General features: G+C 38.9%; 4 protein-coding genes across 4 annotated transcripts; 1 reads left to right on the top strand and 3 right to left on the bottom strand.

Annotated features, from left to right (window-relative positions):
- Positions 1–2,734: 2,734 nt before the first annotated feature.
- On the bottom strand, positions 2,735–7,432 carry LOC135641871 (gamma carbonic anhydrase-like 2, mitochondrial). Its single transcript, XM_065157654.1, has 2 exons — positions 6,958–7,432; positions 2,735–3,244 (listed from the first exon to the last, which is right to left on the bottom strand). The coding sequence occupies exons 1-2, from the start codon at positions 7,340–7,342 to the stop codon at positions 2,868–2,870; spliced, it is 762 nt and encodes a 253-aa protein (XP_065013726.1). The 5' UTR covers positions 7,343–7,432; the 3' UTR covers positions 2,735–2,867.
- A 130-nt stretch (positions 7,433–7,562) lies between these two features.
- Positions 7,563–12,399, top strand: LOC103989818 (uncharacterized). Its single transcript, XM_018827481.2, has 3 exons — positions 7,563–7,933; positions 10,513–10,679; positions 11,865–12,399. Exon 3 carries the CDS (start codon positions 11,934–11,936, stop codon positions 12,144–12,146), a length of 213 nt encoding a protein of 70 aa, XP_018683026.1. The 5' UTR covers positions 7,563–7,933; positions 10,513–10,679; positions 11,865–11,933; the 3' UTR covers positions 12,147–12,399.
- Positions 12,400–12,791: 392 nt separating this feature from the next.
- On the bottom strand, positions 12,792–16,526 carry LOC135640057 (beta-glucosidase 6-like). Its single transcript, XM_065154168.1, has 13 exons — positions 16,386–16,526; positions 16,175–16,241; positions 16,043–16,101; positions 15,900–15,975; positions 15,751–15,822; positions 15,580–15,667; positions 15,243–15,498; positions 15,052–15,167; positions 14,749–14,972; positions 14,276–14,307; positions 13,552–13,654; positions 13,373–13,481; positions 12,792–13,022 (listed from the first exon to the last, which is right to left on the bottom strand). Exons 1-13 carry the CDS (start codon positions 16,524–16,526, stop codon positions 12,848–12,850), a joined length of 1,518 nt encoding a protein of 505 aa, XP_065010240.1. The 3' UTR covers positions 12,792–12,847.
- A 2,179-nt stretch (positions 16,527–18,705) lies between these two features.
- LOC135639607 (beta-glucosidase 6-like) lies at positions 18,706–23,932 on the bottom strand. The gene is made up of 13 exons (XM_065153443.1): positions 23,716–23,932; positions 23,127–23,193; positions 22,972–23,030; positions 22,800–22,875; positions 22,428–22,499; positions 22,254–22,341; positions 21,804–22,059; positions 21,561–21,676; positions 21,083–21,306; positions 20,765–20,796; positions 19,903–20,005; positions 19,704–19,812; positions 18,706–19,024 (listed from the first exon to the last, which is right to left on the bottom strand). Exons 1-13 carry the CDS (start codon positions 23,857–23,859, stop codon positions 18,850–18,852), a joined length of 1,521 nt encoding a protein of 506 aa, XP_065009515.1. The 5' UTR covers positions 23,860–23,932; the 3' UTR covers positions 18,706–18,849.
- Positions 23,933–24,071: the final 139 nt, after the last annotated feature.

The following is a 24,071-nucleotide window of genomic DNA, read 5'->3' as shown; positions in this document are numbered from 1 at the left end:
ATCATAAATTCGGAGCAATCTTTGTCGAACGAGACCAAATCATAACGGTCCTTTTCGACATTACTTCCCGGGAAAGAAAGCATCGTATTTTCCAAAAGGAAGATAGATTTTGATCTTTCTATCACGTTTATTATCAGGTTATTTATTTACTTAATAATTGGATTAGATAAAACGTCGAGATCATATGATATTAGTTTCTCTGTTCCTGTCGGATTCGATGTGAGCAGTTGGATGTTTGGAAGCGCTACATAAAGCCCTCTTCGAGCTGCTTCTCTTCATGAGCTTTTTGCTTGCCTTCCCCTCTCTCACTGCTTCTCTTCATGAGCTTTTTGCTTGGCTTCCCCTCTCTCACTGCTTCTCTCAACACGTTCGAGGCCTTTCTGCAACTCCGACCTGTGCTTTGGTCTCCTTCGCGGAACGAAAGGCTGTTTTCTTCCTGTTGGAGAGAGCGAAAATGGAGGTTTCGTCCTCGGGGGCGCGGAAGAGGGCGCAACCGCCGAGCACGGCGAGCCGGAACCGGGTTTGGTGCTTGGTCGACGGATGCAGGTCCGATCTGACCAACTGCAGGGAGTATCACCGGCGCCACAAGGTCTGCGAGCTCCACTCCAAGACTCCGGTGGTGATGGTGGGCGGCGTGGAGCAGCGCTTCTGTCAGCAGTGCAGCAGGTAAAGCGGCACGGAGGCCAATGACATTCCGCCACGCGGCCCTGCATTTGCTTCGTCAATCTGATTAGTTAGCAGCTTATGTTTATATTTTTCTAATATTTAATACTTAATACTTATATACTAAAATATTATTAAATAATATTTTATTTTATTTTATTTTATTTAAATGAATATAGGGATCAAAATACTAAAAATAATTAATTATAAGAACTAATATATAATCTCTCTCTCTCTCTCTCTCTCTTGTTGATGATAGTGAATGGTGAGATGAATGATGCCTGCAGGTTTCACCCGCTGGTGGAGTTCGATGAGGTGAAACGAAGCTGTCGGAAACGCTTGGACGGACACAACCGGCGCAGGAGAAAGCCTCGATCAGAAGAAGCATCCACTGCTTCTGCTTGCCTGCTTCCACTTCCACCAGGTTTCATCTTTTCATCGCTCGTCTCCCTTTCCTTCAACCGCACATTTGATGACTATTTCTAAGTTGATGCCTCACTGAGCATATAAAACAGAGCATCATCAACTAGTGATGGAGCTCCTTACAGTCTCTTGGAGTCTTCTAATGGCTCGAACTTTGCATGCAGCGAGCGGGTTCTCTATGTATCCTCTCACGTCGCTCTTGGAGTCTGCTAGTGCCGAGAAAGATGCACGGGAACAGCGTTTCCGTCCATCCTTCTCCCACGGCTACGAAGAAGGCGAAGCTGCCTTCTGCCGCACAGCAATGGACGAATGCGGTGGATCGACCCGAGTTCTGCACTCCCATCGTGTTCTCTCTCTTCTGTCATCGACGTCTCAAGCTTCGATCGCAAACGTTGGCCGAATGCTGCCTGCTGATACGAATCCCATGGATCAGCCCCTTCTCTCTGGTTCTCAAGCCTCGAGCGGTGTGCTGTCGACAGGGTTCTCTTGTTCGAGGATGGAGGACGAGCGAGTAGGCGGAGTTGTCTCTGATACTGATGCCGATCTCCAATGCATGTTTCTCGTAGAGGGCGAGGAGTCCTTGGACGAGCCTCCCAATCTCTTCCCTTCTATTGGCGGTAGTAAACCTCTGTAATTATTTGATTGAATATTTATATTTATATAAAGTCAGATGAAACGAGATTAAATATTTCACTTTCGTAAGTATAAATATCCTAATATAATTTTTAAAAATAATATTTCACTCCCAATCTCTTCCCTTCTATTGGCGGTAGTAAACCTCTGTAATTATTTTTGATACGCAGCATTAAAAAACTACAATTGAATATTTATATTTATATAGAGCCGATGAAACGAGATTAAATATTTCACTTTCGTAAGTATAAATACCATAATATAATTTGTAAAAATAATATTTTACTTTCGTAAGTATAAATATCCTAATATGATTTTTAAAAATAATATTTTACTTTCGTAAGTATAAATTAAAAAGTATAATGGTGGAGATACTAAAGATAACTAATACTCTCTATAATTAGCCCCAAAATGATGGAGGTCCTAAAATAGATGGAGTGCACCTCAACTTGGTAAGTAAGAAAGCAGTATCTAATATGCCCAATGTTATTTGACTAAATTACTGTTTACTATTTATATATTATTTATTTTCCTGATTAAGAGAGCTTTTTATATTCAAGATTTATGATTGATATTTTTATCATCTTAAATAATATTCACATCTATATCCAGGCGAACCTAATTCAGAACTGCTGGATTATTTTGAGACATTCTATCACATCCATCTTGATAGAAAATATACTATGAATGATGACTAGCTTATTGGTCTCTCAGTTGGAAAGTATACAAGCAACAGCAACTGGACAAGAAAACAAAAAAAAAACTTCATTGATTAGATCTGAAACAATCACCCACTCCAGAAAATTTAAGTAGAGGAGCAACATTCTCTCTCAACAAATTGGACAATCTGTGGAAAGATGAAAAAGAAAGAAAGCTGCTCAAGAAACAATATGAAAATACATGTTCAAGGCTTAATCACCATGCTTTTTGCCTGTAGGGTTGTTTAACTAATAAAAGCAGTGAAATGACTTGGTTTGTGAAACAAACAATAGAAGGGATGGTTAGATTTCAGTCATAAGGAAACAACACAGACGTTCATTGTTATATATTCACCAACAAACAAAAAACATTTGGTCTTAGATGCCAAAAATACACATCGAGTGGTCGCTGCTTATTTCCTCCAACTGTGCCAACAAAATGCTCTTCCTTCAAAGAGAAATATTTAGGGCCTTCTTCATCTTCTCAACCTCCAAGTAAACCGTGGAATATGGAAGGAATTCAGAAAAATGGCTCTGCATAAGATCATTAATGGCCACAGCTAGTTTTGGAATCTCTAAGATTTCTTCGTGGGTAAGCTTTCGAACAAAACGAGCTGGATTGCCGGCCCATAGCTCACCGGTTGGAATCCTACGACCAGGGGGGAGCACAGATCCAGATTCAAGGATGGAATTGGTCTCCACCAATGATCCTTCCATAAGAATAGAGTGCTGACCGATTATACATTCTGGCTCGATTGTGCATGAACGAAGCAGACTGTAAGCACCAAGAGTAACGTATCGCTCCACTAATGTTTCAGCTGGAAGCCCTACAACATAGAAGCATGCTGAAGATGAGTTTTTTTTTTTTCAAGGAAATAGCTAACCAATTCACCGACAAGGAAGAACCAGGAAGAATGCAGCCTTGCCAACAGATTAAACTCTGTACAATATTTACTACATATTTTTAAGTTAACAAAAAGGTGAGCTAACAGATCGTCATAAGTGTCCTTCACAGCAAGTCAACTAAAGATTACTAAACACATCAGAACAACTCCCCAAATGCTTTAGACAAATAAGAAGATAAGTGCCAAAATTTTTCTCACAGCACATGATAAGGGAGGCTGAACCCAATTATCCAGGCCATTGCCAACTGCACTATAGAAGACAAACATGCAGAGAGTCTGTGAAGAGACACAGAGAGTGTCAGACAAAAAAGTACCTAAAAACAACACAGTACGGAAGATCAATGTTTCACCATGTTGGGGAGTTAGCAATCAGCAGCATTTAGACCCCAATCATCTGTTAATATCTTTAACATCAAAGCACCTGTTCGCATTAGTGAGAGATGTACCAAGGAAGCAAATGGCACTTCCCTATACAGAAGAAGTGCCCTGAAACAATAATGGTCCGGAACATCACAGCAGTCTCCAACACTGTGGTACCATTAACCGAACACAACCAACAAATGGTTAGGTTACATGAAAGGTTGAAATTTAGATACGGAACATGGCTGCTTTTAATTGATTATTTATCCTGTGCTTCTAATGCACAGAGTCTTAATCTATAACAGTAATTTAAACATGAGCCTGAGCAAACATAAAAAACAATATATCTGTCAAAGAGAAAGTAGATGTTATTAACAAAGGAAAAATCACAAATGCAAGTAATATAACAAGAAGAGGCATGGGTAGATAGCTAACAGAAGACTTGGATTTAAAGAGTCAAAGCAGTGACTCTTTCTGATATAGTTACTTTTTCATTGTTTTATATGGAATTGTGTATTTTAAGTTACATAATAAGCAAAAAATATAAGAGGTACTTGTGGAAGAATGGTATCAGCATATCCTATCGACAAAGTCCTAGCTGGCTTGTGCCCAAATAGAAAGTTCAAATATGATTGCATGAGCGTAAAACAATACAAACTATATTATCTAGAAATATGAAAATTATCTTTTAGAAAATATATATGGATGGCTAGTAAGCACCAAACAATCTGAAGTATCATGAATAGTCATGAAAGTGCCATTTCTCGCTTCGAGCTAGCTTGCAGTACTCAAGGACAAAAGCTCAAGGCAGGAACCAACCAAACATTCAATTTTATTTTCCTACATCTGATACTATTAAGTGTAATCATCAGATCAAACGGGTCATCGAACCAGGCAAGCTCCAGTTCATCGAGCACTGGTCAAACTGATGTACCAACTAGTTGAATTGCAGATTCAATAAAAATATATACATGTATATATATAATATTTTCATATCTATTCTATTTTTTATTTTCTCCTTTCCATTTCCTTTACATTTTTTTTTGCATTCCTTTTATTATTCGTCATTCTTTTCCCACTTCTTCTTCACCCTCACATTCTACCTCTCCTTCATTTGCTCTTCTTCTCTCTCCACTTCTCCTCCTCCACTCCCACTAAATCTTCTTCTTCCTGCCCTCTTCCTCTTTTTCTTTTCCTTCCACTCCTCCTATTCTTCGTTCTCTGCACCTACCTTTATAATTTGACCTCTTTGCCTTTTCCTCCCTAGAACAATGATGATCCTAGAAATTTGTGAAGAAAAAAAAACATTTGCAATCCTTTCAGGCTTTCAGCTTCTCCTTAAATCTTCTATCATACTAGTTATCCAGAGTGAAATTCTTTGGTCACCATTCATGCCAGTCTCTGCCACCGTATAAATACATGAATTCTCTCTTAACCTTTAATGATTAATCCATGTCATGCACGTTATGCATAACTACAAAATTTATTTTTGTGTATATGTAAAAAACATACTGTCAAAAAACCTTATTCTTGGTCACCTCACAGCATCAAGATTGGGGCTTTAGTTAATTAGTAGCTGGCTCTTCCATCTGCAAATCTTATTTGGATGACATAAATCTGGCATTTCACTTACAGTACTAGTTCTTTTTTATTAGGCTGAGTAGGACCACATGTACCCTGTTTAGTCATTTTGTGGTTTAATGTACAGATGAACTTTCTTCTGACTGCATCTGAGCTTTCAATTTTCTTCAAAGGGAACAACTCACAGGATGTGAAACTGTTTTCCTTCATGCAATTTTTGCTAATGGTAGACAACCAAAACAATAATAACTGTTCATAGGATAAATCCATTTTGCATTTATGCGACCTATTATTAGTATTCACCAACCATTATCTTCGTCAAATCCAATATCCACAATCTCTAAGATATAAGCAAAATTATCCATGGCATCGATCCATGTGTATATTACTGCAGGTACTAATGTCCACCATCCTGGACCAGTGAAGCAAAAAAGGCAGATAAAACTTTGATCAAGGATATCAAACTTGATTGGGTGCTGCTTATTAAGGTTAAGGATAAGGGTTTAACTTAAGGACTAAAATTGCCAGAAATCAGTTGTCTCAGGGACAAATGACGTCTATAGTGCCCTATAAACGTGAGACATTTTCATAAGTACAATATATAATAAATTCTTAGGCAAACAAGTTCCAACATGTAGAACAGAGTGGGAATGGTTGTATCCACGATATCATGTAGATAGATTTGCCATTCCAATATTTTTCTTGAAGTTTATGCATGAGCACCAGTCCAATAAGATGATATAGAGTACCATCATAGATGTCTAGGATTGGCCTCACCTAAGAAAGTGAAATTCCCAAACTATTTCTGTAACAATAAAAACCGTCATAATCCCTTGAAAGAGATGTACAGAGTGTAGTTCCTTCATGGAAAGGCATTTTTACATCAATACAATGCATGGTTGTAAATTCTTTGGGATGCTAAAATAAAACAAAGATACAGTAGGTTACCCAACTCAACAGAATATTCATGTGCAACACCGATTCATAATTCAATATATCAAGTAGACGAAGAAATTATTTTACAGTCATCAAATTTCAGCTGCTACTCTGATGGTATACACTTTGGCTTGGCTTGCAATCCAAAAAAAAAATTCTCCATAAGCAAGTTTTGCTCAACTGACACTTTTCTTGCTCAATCAAAATCCCACAAACTAAAATATCAACATTTAATTCATATGAGAGAAGAGCAACCTAGCCATCCAGCTAACTGAGTTCATTCTTCATCAAACTAAGTGATTTGCCATTGGTTCGTTTACTTATAAACTAGGTCATATTCATTTCCCTTTGATGGCCTCAAATGAGCATATGACATGGACATCTGCTTCTTCACCTGTCAGCAGCAGTTTCATGGATAAATTTCCAAGTGCCTTCATTTCCGCCAGTCAGTTGTGCCATAAATAAAATTACCCCTAATCTAAGTTTAGTGTGATTGCAAAATAGAGCTTAGTGCAAAATACATGGAAAAAAACCCTAAAAGGAGACTCGTGAGGAATTCATTCAAACACCTCACAGATAATAATCATAACACTGCTCACAGATAGGCAAGTCTTTGGCCGGAGGAAGAAACTCCAATTGCAAAAGAAGAAGAATCATAAAGCATATACTATTCAAACTTAAGATTCTGGATCTAATTAAACGCACTCGAAAGACGCAACCTAGTCGACCAGTAGATTTAGATCAGGGAAAGGGGGGACCTGTGGGTGACTTCCAGGCGGCGTGAAGAACGCAGCGCTCCTGGACGTTGGAGCAGAAGCCGACGGTGATCTTGTTGAGGTCGCCGCGCAGGACGGCGCCGTTCCAGACAGATGCGCCGTCGCAGACCGTCACCTGCCCGGCAAGGACGACGTTCGGGGCGACGTAGGCGTCGACAGCGATATTGGGCACCCACTGCCCCAGAGGGATGATCCGGCGCTGCCCCCGGTAGTCCCACTTCACGCGATCCGACGGCGTCAGCGGCGGCCCCGCAGCCGGTGACACCGCCGGCGCGGCGGCCTCGGCGGAGAGGAGGCGGCGAAGGGGGAGGAGTCGGGATGGATCGGCTAGAGTTCTTCGTGACAGACGAGCGAGGGCCGCCGCCATTTCCGATGCTCTTTTCCTGTAGGAGAAGAGAGGACAGGCGAGGAGAGGGAGGAACGCGAAAAGGATCGCATTCGCCTGCGGTTCACAATACATGAATGTACAATGCAACAATTGTATCGATGTGGATTCATTGGACCGGGTCAGTTCGCATCGGGTCGTGTTGGATCGGATTGGGACGGACCGAGTTCGGTCGGGTCGGCCTTTGAGTTATTCTCGTCTCTTCCCCCTTCGTCTACATTCTCTCCGTGTTACGGTGATGGAAGGCGAGGGTCAGACCTCGAGTCTCCTCTGCCAGCTCTTCTCCATTGTCTTCGTCATCCTCCGCTCCCTCCAACTACCTTCTTCTTGGCCTTCGCATCGGAGCTGCTCCCGTACCATGGCACTCCACTGATTCCGCGTTCATGCTGCTGAGATTGTCGATGACGCTGATTCTCGATAGTTCGGTCACGTTCGTCATCGGGTTCATGTTGATTCCCTGGGTGCTGGGGATGCTGACCGTGTTCTACTTGGCCGGGATCGTCTCGAATCTGTCGGTTTTGGGGCGAGCCATCCTTTTCCCATCCAGCCTCTTCGGCCCAATGGTGGTCAAAGGTGAGATCTTTCCTCAGTTGTTTGGTCTTTTTGATCGTTGAAGTTGTTTATTGTTACCACTTCCACGAAAATTCGACACTTTTCATTCTCCTCTTTGGACTAACCTCTCTTAGACATGTTTCTGGATGTTCGTAGTTTATAGTATGAACTTCATGCTGCACGTTTTCCTCTCAATGTATCAGTGTCTTCCATCAGTCGTAGATCTTAACAAAATGCCTTTTTTCATCATTAATGAAAATTACAGTTCACTTTGTCTGGGAATTTTTTTCTTTTTTTAATTTTTCTTTATTGGTGATTTCTCCTTGGTTTTGAGTAGGAAATTAGTGGGTTAAATGAAATCTTTTCTTACCACAAAAGACTACTATGATCAAATCAATAGGGTTTTTTAAAATATTTCAGCCTAAGGTCCTTCAGTTGATATTGTAGATCCAATTATTTTTTCATCGTTTCGCATTGCTTTATATGTACTTAATTAGATCATAAACCTTCATATACAATAGGATGCACATCCATACTGCTGGTTACCTCTACTATAGAATTGGATTGTTCTAACCAAAGGCACAGTAGGAGAGAATCTGTAGCTTTCTCTCTTTGTTGGTCCCTGCATTTTAATTCTTTTCCTGCTTGCTGTGCTTTTTTCTTGTGCTGTCCCTTTCATCGGTTGTTGCTAAAGCTATGTAATCTTATAAAATAAGCCATTATTTTGGTTGTCAATCACATCATAACTCCCTAGATTTTCCCTAGGATATTTCCTACCTTATCTTTAATCACTTCCATCTAGTATATGACCAATCACAAACAGGCTAGGTTTTTTCTTGCTGGATTATGATTTCTTTCAGATGAAGTTGTTAGTGAACGAATGTGCCGTGGCTGATGAGTCAGCATGGCTTGGTTCGCGGGTCGATGTCGGGAGCCTCCTGCCGGCTGAGCTAGCCGCCAGGGCCGACTAGGTCCTCGAGTCGGGGTTGGTCGATGGCTCGCTGCAGGGACGCCAGTCTGCGACTTCCGAGGTTGGGCTACTTTCCTGCAAAAACGACCTTCGTCTGGTGATCCTCGACTTTAGCCCCTTCGACGAACAAGTTAGTAGTCTCCCTCTTTTTTTCCCCGCATCACTGGAGGCCAGGATCGAGGTCTTTATATTGCCGTAAGAGGGTCGGTTGTACGCGGGTTAGCGTGGTGGGCACAGCACGGCATCAGTACGGATTCTAGCTCGACGTGCGGGGCGTTGCCATCCCGAGATTACCGGGACTAGACGTGTCGAACAGTGTCTTGGGAGCACGGATTCTGACGTGGCATGTGGCATCGGTTGTGACGTGTTCAGGGGGCAAAATATGCCTTATCAGAAGTCACTCTTCATTGACTTCGTTTTCCTAGTGACATGGCGTGTCATTTCCATGCCAAGCTTTTTGCAAGTCTTTAATTGAACCTTCATCACGAAATGCATGTAATATCCCTAATTAGTCTCATTGACTTCGTTTTCCTAGTGACATGGCGTGTCATTTCCATGCCAAGCTTTTTGCAAGTTTTTAATTGAACCTTCATCACGAAATGCATGTAACATCCCTAATTAGTCTCACATCGAAAGTGGACAAGATTAAGATTGGCTTATAAGGGTCTGATGAGTGTACTACTATCAACTCTAACTTAAGCATTTTCGTCAGTTGTTTAGACCAAATGAAGTTGATAGGCCAGTTAGCCCATCAGGCCCGGGTCACTGATATATATATATATATATATATATATATATATATATATATATATATATATATATATATATATATATATGTATGAATGTATTGCATGGTGATTTATAAATCATAGTAAAGGATTTAGTTCTCCCATGACATTAATCAAAGAGATATCTCTGGCATAGTCAACATGTGGATTACTGTTTGGCATGATTAGTACATATAGATGATGCAAGAGTCCAAAGTACAGTAGTTTGAATGAAATTTAAAAAGATCAACGATATCAGGGAGCTTTAAAATTTTAATTATTTTTTCTTTGTCAAAAAGAAAAGATACGAAACACTCTTATGGTAGATGGAACAGATTCAGTGGACTTTTAATGGTGATCAGTTAGCTGTCTTCACGGAAATCTTGGGAAGATTTCATTCTAAGGATTTAAGTGATTGCAGATCATGTATAATTACTTATTTAATTTGATTGTGAATGTTCTATTATCAAGATCACCACTTAGCAACAAGAAATTGTTTGCCCTGTATGACAAGTATTAAATAAAGATTGCTGATTGATTGACTTTGTTCTTCCCTTGTGTACAAAGATGAAATTTACTCAATCACAAAATCATGGTAGTACCTAAAGAAATTTATAATGTAATAGCCTGAAGCTTCTCTGGAAACGACATTACATCATGAAATGTCGGTTCTCGTTTTAGTGGCTTGGTCTTCTGAATCTGATTGGTCTTATAATATATCTTATAATCAGCAAATTATCTTATAATCTTATAATGTATCTGCTTGATAACAAATGTTCTATAGGGTTCCATGAAAATTCTCTAATTAGTCATCTTTCATGTTTGTAGATCATTCACATTTGCTCTAAATTTGTCTATTTTAGCAACTGAGGCAAGTTCCAAATACAGCATGGTATTGCTGACCAACTATTGTCTAAACTTCCAACGGATTAGAAGATCTCTGCTGGGAATGCAGGCTGTCTTGTATTGGTTGTCTGTAGACAGTTGGGTGCCTGCTATTTTAACCGTTCTTCGAGCCACTCAATATGAGGTCTGGACCTCTAATCTACTATGTTTGACTTGTAAACTTGTTGTTTCATTTTTTTGTCTTGTAACATGGTATAACATATTCCATAAATTTTACACACCCAATTAATATAGTATTATGATTCTAATCTGCTATATTACACTGCCATGAATGTAGCATTATGTTTCAAATTAATATTATGATCTCCATAGTGATGCTTAAATGCTATCTCTTGCTTGCTAGTTTGGAAGTTTGTAGTGTAATCAATGGCTATTTAAAACTATCTTTTAATAAGATATCTAATCATTAAAATGGTTCTAAATTATTGTTCATTTTAGACTTGGAAGTAAACACGACAGTTTTATAGCAAAACAATCAAATAGTACAAGTTGACTTTGCCATACAATAACAATAAATAAATGTAAATGTCAAGACTACTACTTTACTTTTAGTAAAATATAAGTGAATAAATCAAAGAAACATGGGGTTTGTAGACTTGCAATGCTTTGATTGGTATTTAGAAGTTCTTTTGGAATCAGAATCGATCACATTAACAAAGTGAAACAAAATGAAGCTTTGCTCAATGAATCAGAGAATTAGGTGGAAACATTCATATTGCCCAGAAGGTTTTCCTATTATGCGATTCATTTTTGCTCATTCTCATATATTATTAAAGTTTATCCAACAATCACAAAATGAAGCTTTGCTCAATGAATCAGAGAATTGGGTGGAAACATTCATATTGCCCAGAAGGTTTTCCTATTATGCGATTCATTTTTGCTCATTCTCATATATTATTAAAGTTTATCCAACAATCATAAAGTTCATAATGGTTTCAACATCAGGCTAAGATTTGGTACAATCCCTATGAGTTGGTGCCAGGGCACAGGTGATGCTCCATGCATCTGGCACACCCAGTTCTTTTGTCATTTTGCAATGATACTTTACTTTATCTAAGCAATCCCCACATAGTATCAGTGACAAAGAAAGCATGTAGATAGCTTTTGCAAAAGATCATTTAATTTACTGTGCTACACTGAGAAAAGAAGCTTTTAGGCCTCCAATGGCATTGAATTAGTCTAAAGCATGCATTCCATTCAACCGAAAAAAGCAATCATTCCTTTCTGTTTTTATTCTTTGGTCTCCCTGTTTGCTTTCTTATTGCTTGAGTTCTACATCTCTTTCTGAAACCTTTATGATTGCCACTAGTATATTAGCCTACACTGAGAAGAAGGAACAAAGATTCAAAATTCTGCAAGGCCTGGAACCAAGAGAGAGATGACTACCGATTGGGGGCCGGTGATTGCCGCGGTGGTACTCTTCATCCTCCTATCGCCAGGGCTGTTGTTTCAGCTGCCGGCGAGGACAAGGGTGATTGAGTTTGGCAACATGTACACTAGTGGGATCTCAATTCTGGTCCATGGCATTCTCTTCTTTGCAATCTTAACCATCCTGGTGATTGCCATAGGTGTTCATCTGCATGTTGGCTGATCTGATCACTGGTGGTGAAAGTGTTCGCATTCAACTTAGTTTTGTCGTATCTTTAACAGTGGTTGTCTGATGTTTGTACAATGCAAAGCTCAAGAACAAGCACTAGTCATTTAAATGGTTTCAAATCTGATGAAGAGTTGGATAGTTTTGTTTGAAACGACTTCGTTTCTATTGTTCCTTGAAAGTCCTAATAAGAAATTATTACCTTGCTTATGTATTCTGGGATGATTAATTCCCTTAAGGTATTCCTTAATTAAACTTCTCTTATGATGCTTCTTGTTCAACAAGCATTTTTGACCTCTGATATTGGATTCATGATGTTACTTGGTCAATCTTGATCGTCAATCGAACATGACGAAATTATTGCGTCTGAAAAAGGTTTTATTGGATCAGCATTTCTTACGAGTTTCCTCCGACGATCAAGTTAATCTCGGTTCGTGGACAAAAAATGTTCATAAACAGTTTAGCATTCGGAAGCCTAGTAAACATAACTGTATTTCATATTTCAATGGCCATATCACTACTCATTGCAATTCATTTCACAAACAACATAGTGAACATCTACAGTAAGAAAAGTTCCTTCAAGAAGGATTAGGTGCTTCAAGTATATCCATCAACACATATGCATCATCATCATCAAATAGTCCATGTTATTTTTCCAGCCAAAGTTCATATCTTTCAATGGCCTTAGCAGCAGTGGATCAGGCAGATCTGAGCAGGTTCTTGAACCAGTTAACAGAGTTCTTTGGGTACCTCTTGAGGTTATCTTTGTAATCCACAAAGTATAGGCCAAACCTTGAAGTATACCCTGCAGCCCATTCCCAGTTGTCAAGAAGAGACCACACAAAGTATCCCTTCACATTGCAGCCATCCTCCCTGCAAGACAAGTTCAAAGAATCAGCTCAATTAAAATCCTTCCTGCTACAAAATATAAATTGAACAGCAACATCAGGTTAGCTATAAATGTTTATTTGAACCATATAGGAATTTCTCAAACATGTGCTTTTCAACCATGCACTGAAAGATATTAGGCAATTGTATATTATGAAGGCATGTTGATATAGTTACAGTATCTTTCTTTACATGATCATTCTCTATTTGTAGCTTATCCAGAATGACTTGCTGATGAGAAAAATGGTCTTCAAAACCTAAATAGCACTCAGTTATTATACCTTCTAATCTCATTGTGAAGATTTAGGTTTAGTAATATCAAAGGATTATCATACCTTATGGAGGCAGCCAAGTTTGAGAGATAGTCACCATGGTATTTGATTCTTTTATCATCCTTGAGAGCATGCTCAATGGAGATAAATGGGTTGTTGAAATCATCCATCCCTTCACATCAGAAATAAAAGATGGATGAGAATTCAACTCCCAGAATTTGAATGGGACCAAAGACAGATACCATTCTCTGTGATGATCACTGAGGGATTGTAATACTTGTCCTTGATGTAGTTCATCAGGCTTCTGATCCCCTGAGGTACTATATAAATCCATATGGATGAAGCCTGCATTCCCAAAGACACCATATGATTTTGACTTCTGACTCCAAGAATGCTGTTAATGCCTTCAAGCAGTGTAAATTGAGACAAAAAATTGTACATGTTAACAAAGAATCAGTATAATGTTAATTAATTCCATGTTTATTAGTGATTGTCAATCTTATGCAAAATAATCTAAAGTTGCCTAAATGTCAAAAAGATAATAATAATAACGAGCTAATTACATATTACCTCCTCATGTAATTAACTATTTTTTATCATTTCTATTCTTACACTTTCAAAAGTTATATTGAGATTTCTATACTTACCAAAGTGAAAAATTTAATCTCGTTTCTCTCGTGTCATCAATTTTGCTGACGAAAATATCATATATGCTCAGTGATAAATAGAAATAAAAATAAGACAGAGTCAATATGTGCTCAATAATAAATCCTATAGTATTTTCATCAAAGTCGATGGTGTAAGGAGAAATAAGACTAAATATTTCACTTTCATAAGTATAGGATTTCAAATATAATTTTTATATTTAAAATATAAGAATCGAAATATTAAAGATAGCTAATTACGAAGATAATCTATAATTAGTTTAAAAATAAATTGTTAAGAAACAAAAAAACAAACCCTTGCCTTATCTCCAATTGCTTTTCCATCCTTGAAGGCTGCATGTCATGAAGAAATAAGTGCATCAGTAAATCAAAGTGAAAACATCAAATATATTCCAAATATACTGATCAAACCTTTATAACTCAGTTCATCCCTTGATATATAATCAAACTTGGGATGATACAACGATATATCTCTAACCCAATCTACTGAGTAAATCATTCGATGAATCAATCAGATACTAGGTTGACTTTAATAATATTTCTCATCATCCCATTAACTTGTTGAGCTTTAGTCATCCGTCTAAAATGTTTAAGATAAAATTACTAATTATAATTCAATTCAGATCTTCTCTTACAAGCAAGATCTACATTTGGATTCTTTTCTTTATCCGAGCATAATCTCATCCATTACCACTTGCTTGATTGCTTGAAGAACGAGCAACTCAGAAACTTGAGCTACACTTGGAGTAGAAAGAAAAAAAGCAAGAGACTCACGCAGAGTAATGGCACCAGAATCTGCCAGTGTATCATTGAGCAAGAACCCAAGTATATTAGTTGAATTGTGCTTTGCGTAATAGGTGGTGTAATGGTTCACTCCAACGAAGTCCAAGGATCCCTTGACGAGAGCAGCCTCAGCTGCTGAGAACCTTGGCAGCCTCTCTCCCACTCTCGTCCTCATCGACCTCGGATACTCCCCGACGAACAATGGATCCATTAACCTGCCATTGAATTGAAACAACGAGGTTTTCTGTGATTGCTCTCGTCGTACGGATCGTCAGGCGCGAAAGAAAGAGTCACCATCCAAGTTGGAAATCCATCGCTCTCTGTGTCGCATCGATGTCTTCAGGGGAGTCTGTCATCGGCTCGAACCACATTACGTCGAACGCCATGCCGATGGATCCTTGCTGAGTTTTCTGCGCGTCAGAACACGAATGAGATGCGGTATCTGAATCGATGAGATAGCAGGATTGGTTCTTCTGCTTCGGTACCTTGTACTTTCTCCTGTAAATGTCGGACACGGTGGCATGAGAGAGAAGAACATGGTGAGCAACGGTGTACGGCTCTGTTGCAGAGTTCCCTGCTCTGCAGAGGAAGTGGAGGAGGGTGGAGCAGCGCCCGGGCGCGTGGAGGCCGACGTCGTAGCCTTGGATTGCGAAGGTGTGTGGCTCGTTGAAGGTGATCCATTGCTTGACTCGGTCCCCAAATGCTTTAAAGCATATCTCTGCGTAGTTTGCGAAGTCCTCTCTGCAAAATGAGCAATGGATCTCTATGCCATTTACTCGTCTGTTGGAAATGATAGAAGAAGAAGAAGAAGAAGAGCATTACATGATCTGGCGATCGATCCATCCATTGTATCTGTCTTGGAGTGCTTGAGGAAGATCCCAGTGATAGAGAGTCACGTAAGGCTGAATCCCTGCACATAATTCATGTAGTGTTTGATCTCTAACGTGTGGTTGTAATGGTTTGCATGAACAGCTGCTGCTGCTGTTAGCCAACCTTTGGCGAGCAGTGCGTTGATCTCTTCATTGTAATGGTCGATCCCTGCTTGGTTAACCTCTCCTGTTCCATCTGCACAGCCATGAAGAACAAACCATGAGATCACTGCATCACCAAAGGACGTGTGATCAGAGAATGAGCTGTTTTACTTGGCAGAATTCGTGACCATGCAATGGAGAACCTGTAAGCATCCATTCCCATGTCTGCCATGAGTTGTATGTCATCCTGCAGTTGTAATGAACTTATCACTTCATGGTTCATAATTTTGGGAGAATTTTCTGTAAACACTTACATGAAATCTATGGTATTGATCGACTGCGACGTCGGCATTGCTGAAATCAATCACCTTCCCTGCAAAATTTATGATCAGGTAAGAAGAGTTACCATTAGTTTTTGTTAGCTTGGTATCATTTTGATGCCATACCAAAGGAATGAGCAAAGGTGTCCCAAACTGTTTTCCCTCTTCCATCCTCTTCCACTGCTCCTTCATACTGAAAGAGAATAATTTCTAATCATTCCAACGAAAAATAATGAGAATTTGAATGCTCTTTTTCATCAAACTTTTAATTAGAAGCAGAATATGATCAAGAAATCAAGATACAAAGGATTGAAACAGACAAGAAGGAAATCGTCACCTGGTAAGATGAGGAAGCAGTTCCAAAGACAAACCCTTGTGGAAAACTCCCTCTGCTAAGTCCTCCATCCTGTGTCAAACAATTCTTCATCTCAAACACAAGCAGGAAGACAACAACAACCGAATGCCTGTTCATCAACATCATTGTTCTTCAATGCATATGGAGCGTGAGATCTCTTTCTATGATGCAACATTTGCATCAGATAGATTATATATAGCAATTGTGTGCAGTGAACACCACAATTGGATCAGTGTTGTGTTCTGCCCACACGCATTCTCTGAGTGCCTCATGGCCACAGGTATTTGCCTCTTGAGGCATCCATCACCATCCCACACCATTACTAGCAACCATTTCCTTCTCACATTCTTGCTCATTTAGTACAGAACAATTTATTGATCAGCGTAAAAAGTTTACATACAATTTCAGGTAAATCGAAGCATACAATATAAATAATAAGTCATGCAATTAATTTCATTTTTTTTTCCTATCCTTTCCCTAGGTAACAATGTTTATTTCTTGTAATCTTGCAATCTATATGAAAAATATAAGACTGTCACCAAAAGGAGGCTTTATGTGTAAAAATTGTAATGCCATTGGTTACAAAAGGAGATGAGTATCAACTTCTTGTTGTAAATGATATCTTGTCCAGCACAAATGAAGAACCTCCTCATACTGTGAAGAGGTTTTTGATCAGTCAAGTCTGCATGCTATGACAATTCCTACGTTTTGAAGTTTGCATTTGTCAGTCAAGTCTGCATACTGTGCCAATTCCTACATTTTGAAGTCTGCATCAGTCAAGTCTGCATACTGTGCCGATTCCTTCATTTTGAAGACAGACTGCCAATTCCTACATTTTGAAGTCTGCATCAGTCAAGTCTGAATACTGTGCCAATTCCTACATTTTGAAGTCTGCATACTGTGCCAATTCCTACATTTTGAAGTCTGCATCAGTCAAGTCTGCATACTGTGCCGATTCCTTCATTTTGAAGACAGACTGCCAATTCCTACATTTTGAAGTCTGCATCAGTCAAGTCTGAATACTGTGCCAATTCCTACATTTTGAAGTCTGCATACTGTGCCAATTCCTACATTTTGTAAAGAACAATTTATTGATCAGCTTAAAAAGTTTACATACAGTTTCAGGTAAATCGAAGCATAAAATATAGATATAAGTCAAGCAATTAATTTCATTTTTTTTCCTATCCTTTCCCCAGGTAACAATGTTTATTTTCTGGTAATCTTGCAATCTATATGAAAAATATAAGACTCTGTCACCAAAAAGGAGGCTTTATGTGTAAAAATTGTAATGCCATTGGTTACCTGTAAGCAAAAAAGGAGATGAGTATCAACTTCTTGCTGTAAATGATATCTTGTCCAGCACAAATGAACAACCTCCTCATGCTGTGAAGAGGTTCTTGATCAGTCAAGTCTGCATACTGTGCCAATTCCTACATTTTGAAGACAGGGTGGTGGCATGAAAGTGATCATTTTCATGGGGAAGACTGTAAGGAATTATGTTGTGTACAATCTAAGAAATACTATAACGATTTGGATGTTACTATGCTTGAGAGATCTTTATGCTTTAACTTTCAGGATGAGTACAGACATGGAAAAAGATCAGAAACAAAGTACACAATTAATATAGATTGGTAGATATTGCTGGCTTCCTAGAAAGACATGTTTAGGGTCTGGTTACTTGGGGAAGGTGATGAAGAGATGAAGATACAGATGAATACTTTGCAGTTCTCTAAATCTGAAGAGATTTGTCGAAGCCAACATTAAGATAAGAGACCAGTTCTTACAGAAAAATTACACCTATTCCAATACTTCGGTTTACTCTCATCATTTGCACAATTCTGATCCAAAAATTGTAGCCATGCTTGAAGAATAATTCAGCTAACAGAGCAAAGAACAGCATATAAGTCTGCACTGAAGTCATCAGCAGCAGTTCAAGAATGCATAATTGTTCTCATCCATATATGAAGCTTTTGAGGTGACAAACATCAAATCTGACAGCTTGACAGAGATGCTCAAGAGTGAAGAGAGAAAGCAAAGATGAATAGAAAGATAATACATAATCAAAGTGGCAACAGGGATAATTTGTGTAAAAACATTGTGTTAATGGAATCCAAAAACCCGAAAACTGAAGCTGGTTCAAGTCCATGTGTGCAGATCTACAATTGGATCATCCAAAGCTGTCCAACACAATTAATAACACTCTGCCAAGATTTTTACACATACAACACAGCTATTTTAACTGAATGAATAGAATGTGTGAGAATCCATGCATGGACTCTCACATTGCAAAGACATTGAAGCATGAACAATTCCTTTATATTGAACCACAAGAATGAAATCACAGTTGAATATGAAGCTACAATAGAGCTTACTAATAAACAGCACATCAACAATTAATCTCCATCATTCCTTCTTCCATAGTTTATTAGGGGGACTTAGCAACAGTTTATGCAGACTTCAACAGGTTCTTGAACCAGGTAACTGATTTCTTTGGGTATCTCTTGAGTTTATCCTTGTAATCAACAAAGTACAGGCCAAATCTAGAAGTATACCCTGCAGCCCACTCCCAATTGTCAAGAAGAGACCAAGCAAAGTATCCCTGCACATTACACCCATCTTCCCTGCATGATAGAAGACCATAAATAATAATACATTGTTTAGCTCCAGTGTAGCAGATGTTATTCCTGATACACTCATAAGCTCCATCTAAATCCTAAATAATTTTATTCCGAATTATTCTTGTTGGCCTCATCAAGAAAGCATTATATGATAAAACCTTCTTAGGTTTATAAAAGCTAAGCTTTAATTCTAAGTCATCTTAGAGTTTGATAAATCAATACATAATTGGCATCTTTAATTCTAAGTCTCTTAATGTTTAACCTGAAAAAGACAAGTATCTGCAAAGAGAATGCTTGTATAGTTCTATCACCATTTTTGGAAGATCATTATGTATTGATAAATCAATACATAATTAGCATCATAATTAGCTAATCAATACATGATTGTCATCTTTAATTCTAAGTCTCTTAGTGTTTAACCTGAAAAAGACCAATATCTGCAAAGAGATACTTGTATAGTTCTATCACCATTCCTTGAAGATCATTCTGTATGTAGATCTTATTCCATATTATCAAGGAGAAATGTCGTACTAAATGTACATAATTCTTAATTGCCTTTGTTTATATATCTTTTTTCTCGTCTTATACTACAGTTAATATCACTGTGACTTTATCAATCAGGCAAGAGACACATTAAGATCTGTAAGCGCACTCAACGACAAATTTACAGTGAGAAAATTACCTTATGGAGGCCAACAAGTTCAATAGATAGTCATTGTGGTATCTGATTCTTTTATCGTCGTTCAGAGCATGCTTAATTGAGATAAATGGGTTGTTGAAATCATCCATCCCTTCATATGGTCGATAGAATTATTAGCTTCTAAAGGTAGAGTTGCATGTAAAATGTAATCTTGAACACGTTGAAAAGCAAGATTACTTGCCATTCTCTGTGATGATAACCACAGGATTTCCATACTTCTGCGTGATGTGATTCATCAGGCTTCTCAGCCCTTGAGGTACAATATAGAGCCATATTGAAGAAGCCTGCATTCCATAAGCATCATATGTTTCAGCTACAGTATAAGTATAGTGTTCAAGCCTTAAGGATTATACATCAGAACAGAAAAGGAGTCTTATAAGCTATTTTCACATTATATTTTACACATTCCAATTCAATGTACATATATACAGCAAAGTCCTTCATGACACAAAAATGGAACAAATTAGGCTCCATATAGCTTGATAAATGGATTAGAAGTGTTGCTTGGGTTATAGAAATGGAAACAGGGCTTCTGATCAAAGAAGAACAAGATTAACAGACATTTCAATAGAAAGTTTATTAAAAGATAACAAAGAATGTGATGGGTCTAACTGTGTTTATATGAAAAAAAACAAGGGATCATTTAGGAATTCAATTCGCAAACAGAGTTTGTCAATTTTTTTTTCTATTTCTTTTTTCAAGAAATTTAACTGTGATATACATCTGATATTTGCTGGATTATATGTAGGAAGTAGATAGAACACTTGCACTTCAACCTGAAGCATGTAGGACATTAGCCTTTCCCTTTTCTTTCATTTTTGACAAATCTATGATGCTAATCTTAGAATGTTATGATCCATAGTTACAAGAAACTATTCCGAATTATAGAGCTTCCCCTAATTTATAATTATAGTTGTTTGATCATTAATGAAAAATAAGTAGAAAACACATGAATGAATCAAGTTTACAGCGAATCACAATTACTAGATCAGAACCACATGATATATTGGTCTAATGACTATTTCAGCTTCATTAAAATTTACCCGATCTCCAATTGCCTTTCCATTCTTGAAAGCTGCATAATGGGAGGAAAAAAGTTAGAATCAAATATGGTTCTGACTTCAAAAGATACAATGGTGATTCTGTATCTTTCAATTGTTTTGTTAAGTATAGCAAGCATCAAGGAGGAGTTAGCTCTAAAATTCATGGAGTTGGCTATCCATGGGCAATTAAATCTGATCATATTATGAGCATTGTCTACATGTTAAATCTGACCATGAGGAAGAGACATGAACTGATTCATAATTCCAATTGCTAAAATAACCATTGGAAGCAAGTCTTTCAAAGAGTGAGCTGCTTACGAAGAGTCATAGCTCCAGAATCTGCAAGGGTATCATTGAGGAGTATTCCAATTATATTAGTTGAGTTGTGCTTTGCATAATATGTGGTGTAATGGTTTACTCCCACAAAATCCAATGACCCCTTAACTAGAGTAGCCTCAGCTGTTGTAAACCTTGGCAACCTGTTTCCAACTCTCTTCCTCATTGAGCTTGGATAATCCCCAAAGAACAGTGGATCCATGAACCTGTTGTTCCATTGTATAAACTTCAGTATGCATACGCAGCTTCATAGCTCAGAAAGGAAAGCATGTTTAGGATCATCTCTGGTCATACAACTTAGCATTCAGCTCCCTGAATGCATAACTTAGTTTAATTCATTATGAAGCTGCTTGAACATCCAGATGATACTGCCAAGCTTATTCATTTTGCAGAATTTGTTGTGTCACTTAAAGATAAGATCAGGAATGGAACATATTACTAGTTGAAAGCGCGGCCTCACCATCCGAACTGGAAGTCTTGTGCTCGTTGCGTCGCATCGATGTCTTCAGAGGAGTTTGTCATGGGCTCATACCACATAACATCAAATGCTATGCCGAGTGATCCTTGTTGCTTTTGCTGCATAACGACACCGATGTTTTTGTTCAGCGTACATGTAAACTTAAACAGCACACTTAACACATTAAAGGCAAGCCGACACCTAAAATTGCAGGCAAAAGAATTGTGATTTCTGAGATACTGATACCTTATACTTTCTCCTGTAAATGTCAGAGACAGTGGCATGCGATAGAAGAACATTATGGGCAACAATATACGGCTCAGTTGCTGAGTTCCCTGCCCTGCAGAGCAGCCGAAGGAAAGCGGAGCAGCGCCCAGGGGCTTGGAGTCCCACATCATAGCCTTGGATCGCGAAGGTGTGGGGCTCATTGAAGGTCATCCAGTGCTTGACTCGGTCCCCAAATGCCTTGAAGCATGTCTCTGCATAGTCCGCATAGTCCTGTCTGAGAATGACAAGAAGGACAACATTCATATATGAATGATTCACCCAAACAAATCAGAAGTATTTGATGTCTCTACTCTGGACTGAAATAGAATTCTGAAAGAAAAAGCATGTAAAGATTAATGTAGTCAACATTCAGTTCTCAGCTGTTTGCCACAACTCAAAGCATATGTTCTGTTGTCGAATGGGCATTACATAATTCGTGGATCAATCCATCCGTCGTATCGGTCTTCTAATGCTTGAGGAAGGTCCCAGTGATAAAGAGTCACGTATGGTTCGATCCCTGCAAAGTGGCAATTCTTAGAGATGATATGATACTAACGAGAACATCTTGCAGATTCATAAAAGAGTTCGTCCTGCGGATCTAACCATTGGCTAGCAAAGCATTGATTAACTTGTTGTAATGGTCTATCCCTGCCTGATTGACCTCACCAGTTCCATCTGCAAATTGGGAACAATACATCAAATCATTAGTGGATTATGCATTAATCAGTCTCTGCGAGGCTTATATGCTGAATCTTTGCATCATATTGAGATCAAAGAACAACTGAACAAGGATTTAGAACTTTGTTAAAGGCCTCTCTACAAGTATGAGCTTGATGATTTCCAGGATTCTAAGATGAGATTAGCAATATCACCTCATTCTCTTATCGAAAGCTTCATGCTAGAATCTTAATCTACTACTGCTTCTAAATGACGCGTAAAATCTTTAAAGGTATGATTAAGAGAGTGACTTGTTACTTGGGAAGATGCGTGACCATGCGATTGAGAACCTGTAAGCGTCCATGCCCATGTCTTTCATAAGGAGTATGTCTTCCTGCAATCGCAATCGACAAGCATTTCAGTGCCATGTTCCTCAGCCTTGTTCTTCACCAACATTACAGAACTAGCAGGAGGATTCAACAGACAGTACATCAAACCGATGGTACTGATCAACGGCGACATCAGCGTTGCTGAAATCAATCACCTTCCCTGCAGAACTCAAGATGATCAAATCAAGCATGCAGTTTTCCCCCCACTAAATCTCATGTTCTCTACGAAACAGTAAACTGAGAACTAATGGCGTACCGAAGGTATGAGCGAAGACATCCCACACCGTTCTTCCCTTTCCATCCTCCTCCACCGCTCCTTCATACTGAGAGGCGAGTATGAGCAGTTAACTACGTCGAAGCAAAAGAAGAAGGGATGATACATGCCGAACCTAAGCCTACAACTACAACAGGAGGTGGGGCCTCATGGTGGTGGGCCCGTTCCCCCAGTGGGACCCAAGAAGAAGGATGGAATGGTTCAAACGCTAACACAGGTAACAGCGTCTCGTTCCCGACCATGTCGGTCGGGAAGCGTCCTTTACCCCTCGAGAGACGCACGCGTGGCCGGTGATCCCTTCCGCTTGGCGGAGAAATAGCAGGAGGAGATGCAATCTGATGGTATAGCAGAATTGCTTCTGATCTCCTTCAATTCAATTCTGGTTGTTTACTTCATACTTAGACTCTATAGTTCTTGTCAGAATCAAGATAAAGAAGAACAGAAAGATGAGGATTGTGTACCCACGAGTAAAAGAAGAGAGAAAAATGGGTGGAAAAGAACATAGATATCTTCCATATATCAGGCAGTGTTTAGATACCGTATCTAAGGAAAATAATACCACAATGTTCACCTGGTAGGATGATGAAGCTGTTCCAAAGACGAACCCCTCGGGGAAACTACTCCTGCTGAGTCCTCCACTCTGTGCCAAACACCTCCCTACCCCAAACACCACCAATAGAACAACAAAGACAAGACTCCTCTTCCGCACCACCATTGTTCTCTAGAGAGAGAGAAAGTGCGAGAGAGAGAGAGAGATCGAGATCTTGGATGAGATTGCAATCTGTGCAACTGGCAGGATATGCTTATATACTGAGAGGAAATGGTGGGGGATGGTTGTCACCATGGTTGGATGGTGGTTAAAGGCACTAAAGCGCGGAATGGGGATCGGATGGGAAAACTCCATTGTTCACGGGACCGGACTATGGT

This window comes from Musa acuminata, chromosome BXJ3-6 (assembly GCF_036884655.1).
Source record: "Musa acuminata AAA Group cultivar baxijiao chromosome BXJ3-6, Cavendish_Baxijiao_AAA, whole genome shotgun sequence".
In the NCBI taxonomy this organism is placed as follows: domain Eukaryota; kingdom Viridiplantae; phylum Streptophyta; class Magnoliopsida; order Zingiberales; family Musaceae; genus Musa; species Musa acuminata.
This window is presented reverse-complemented; position numbering and strand designations above follow the sequence as displayed.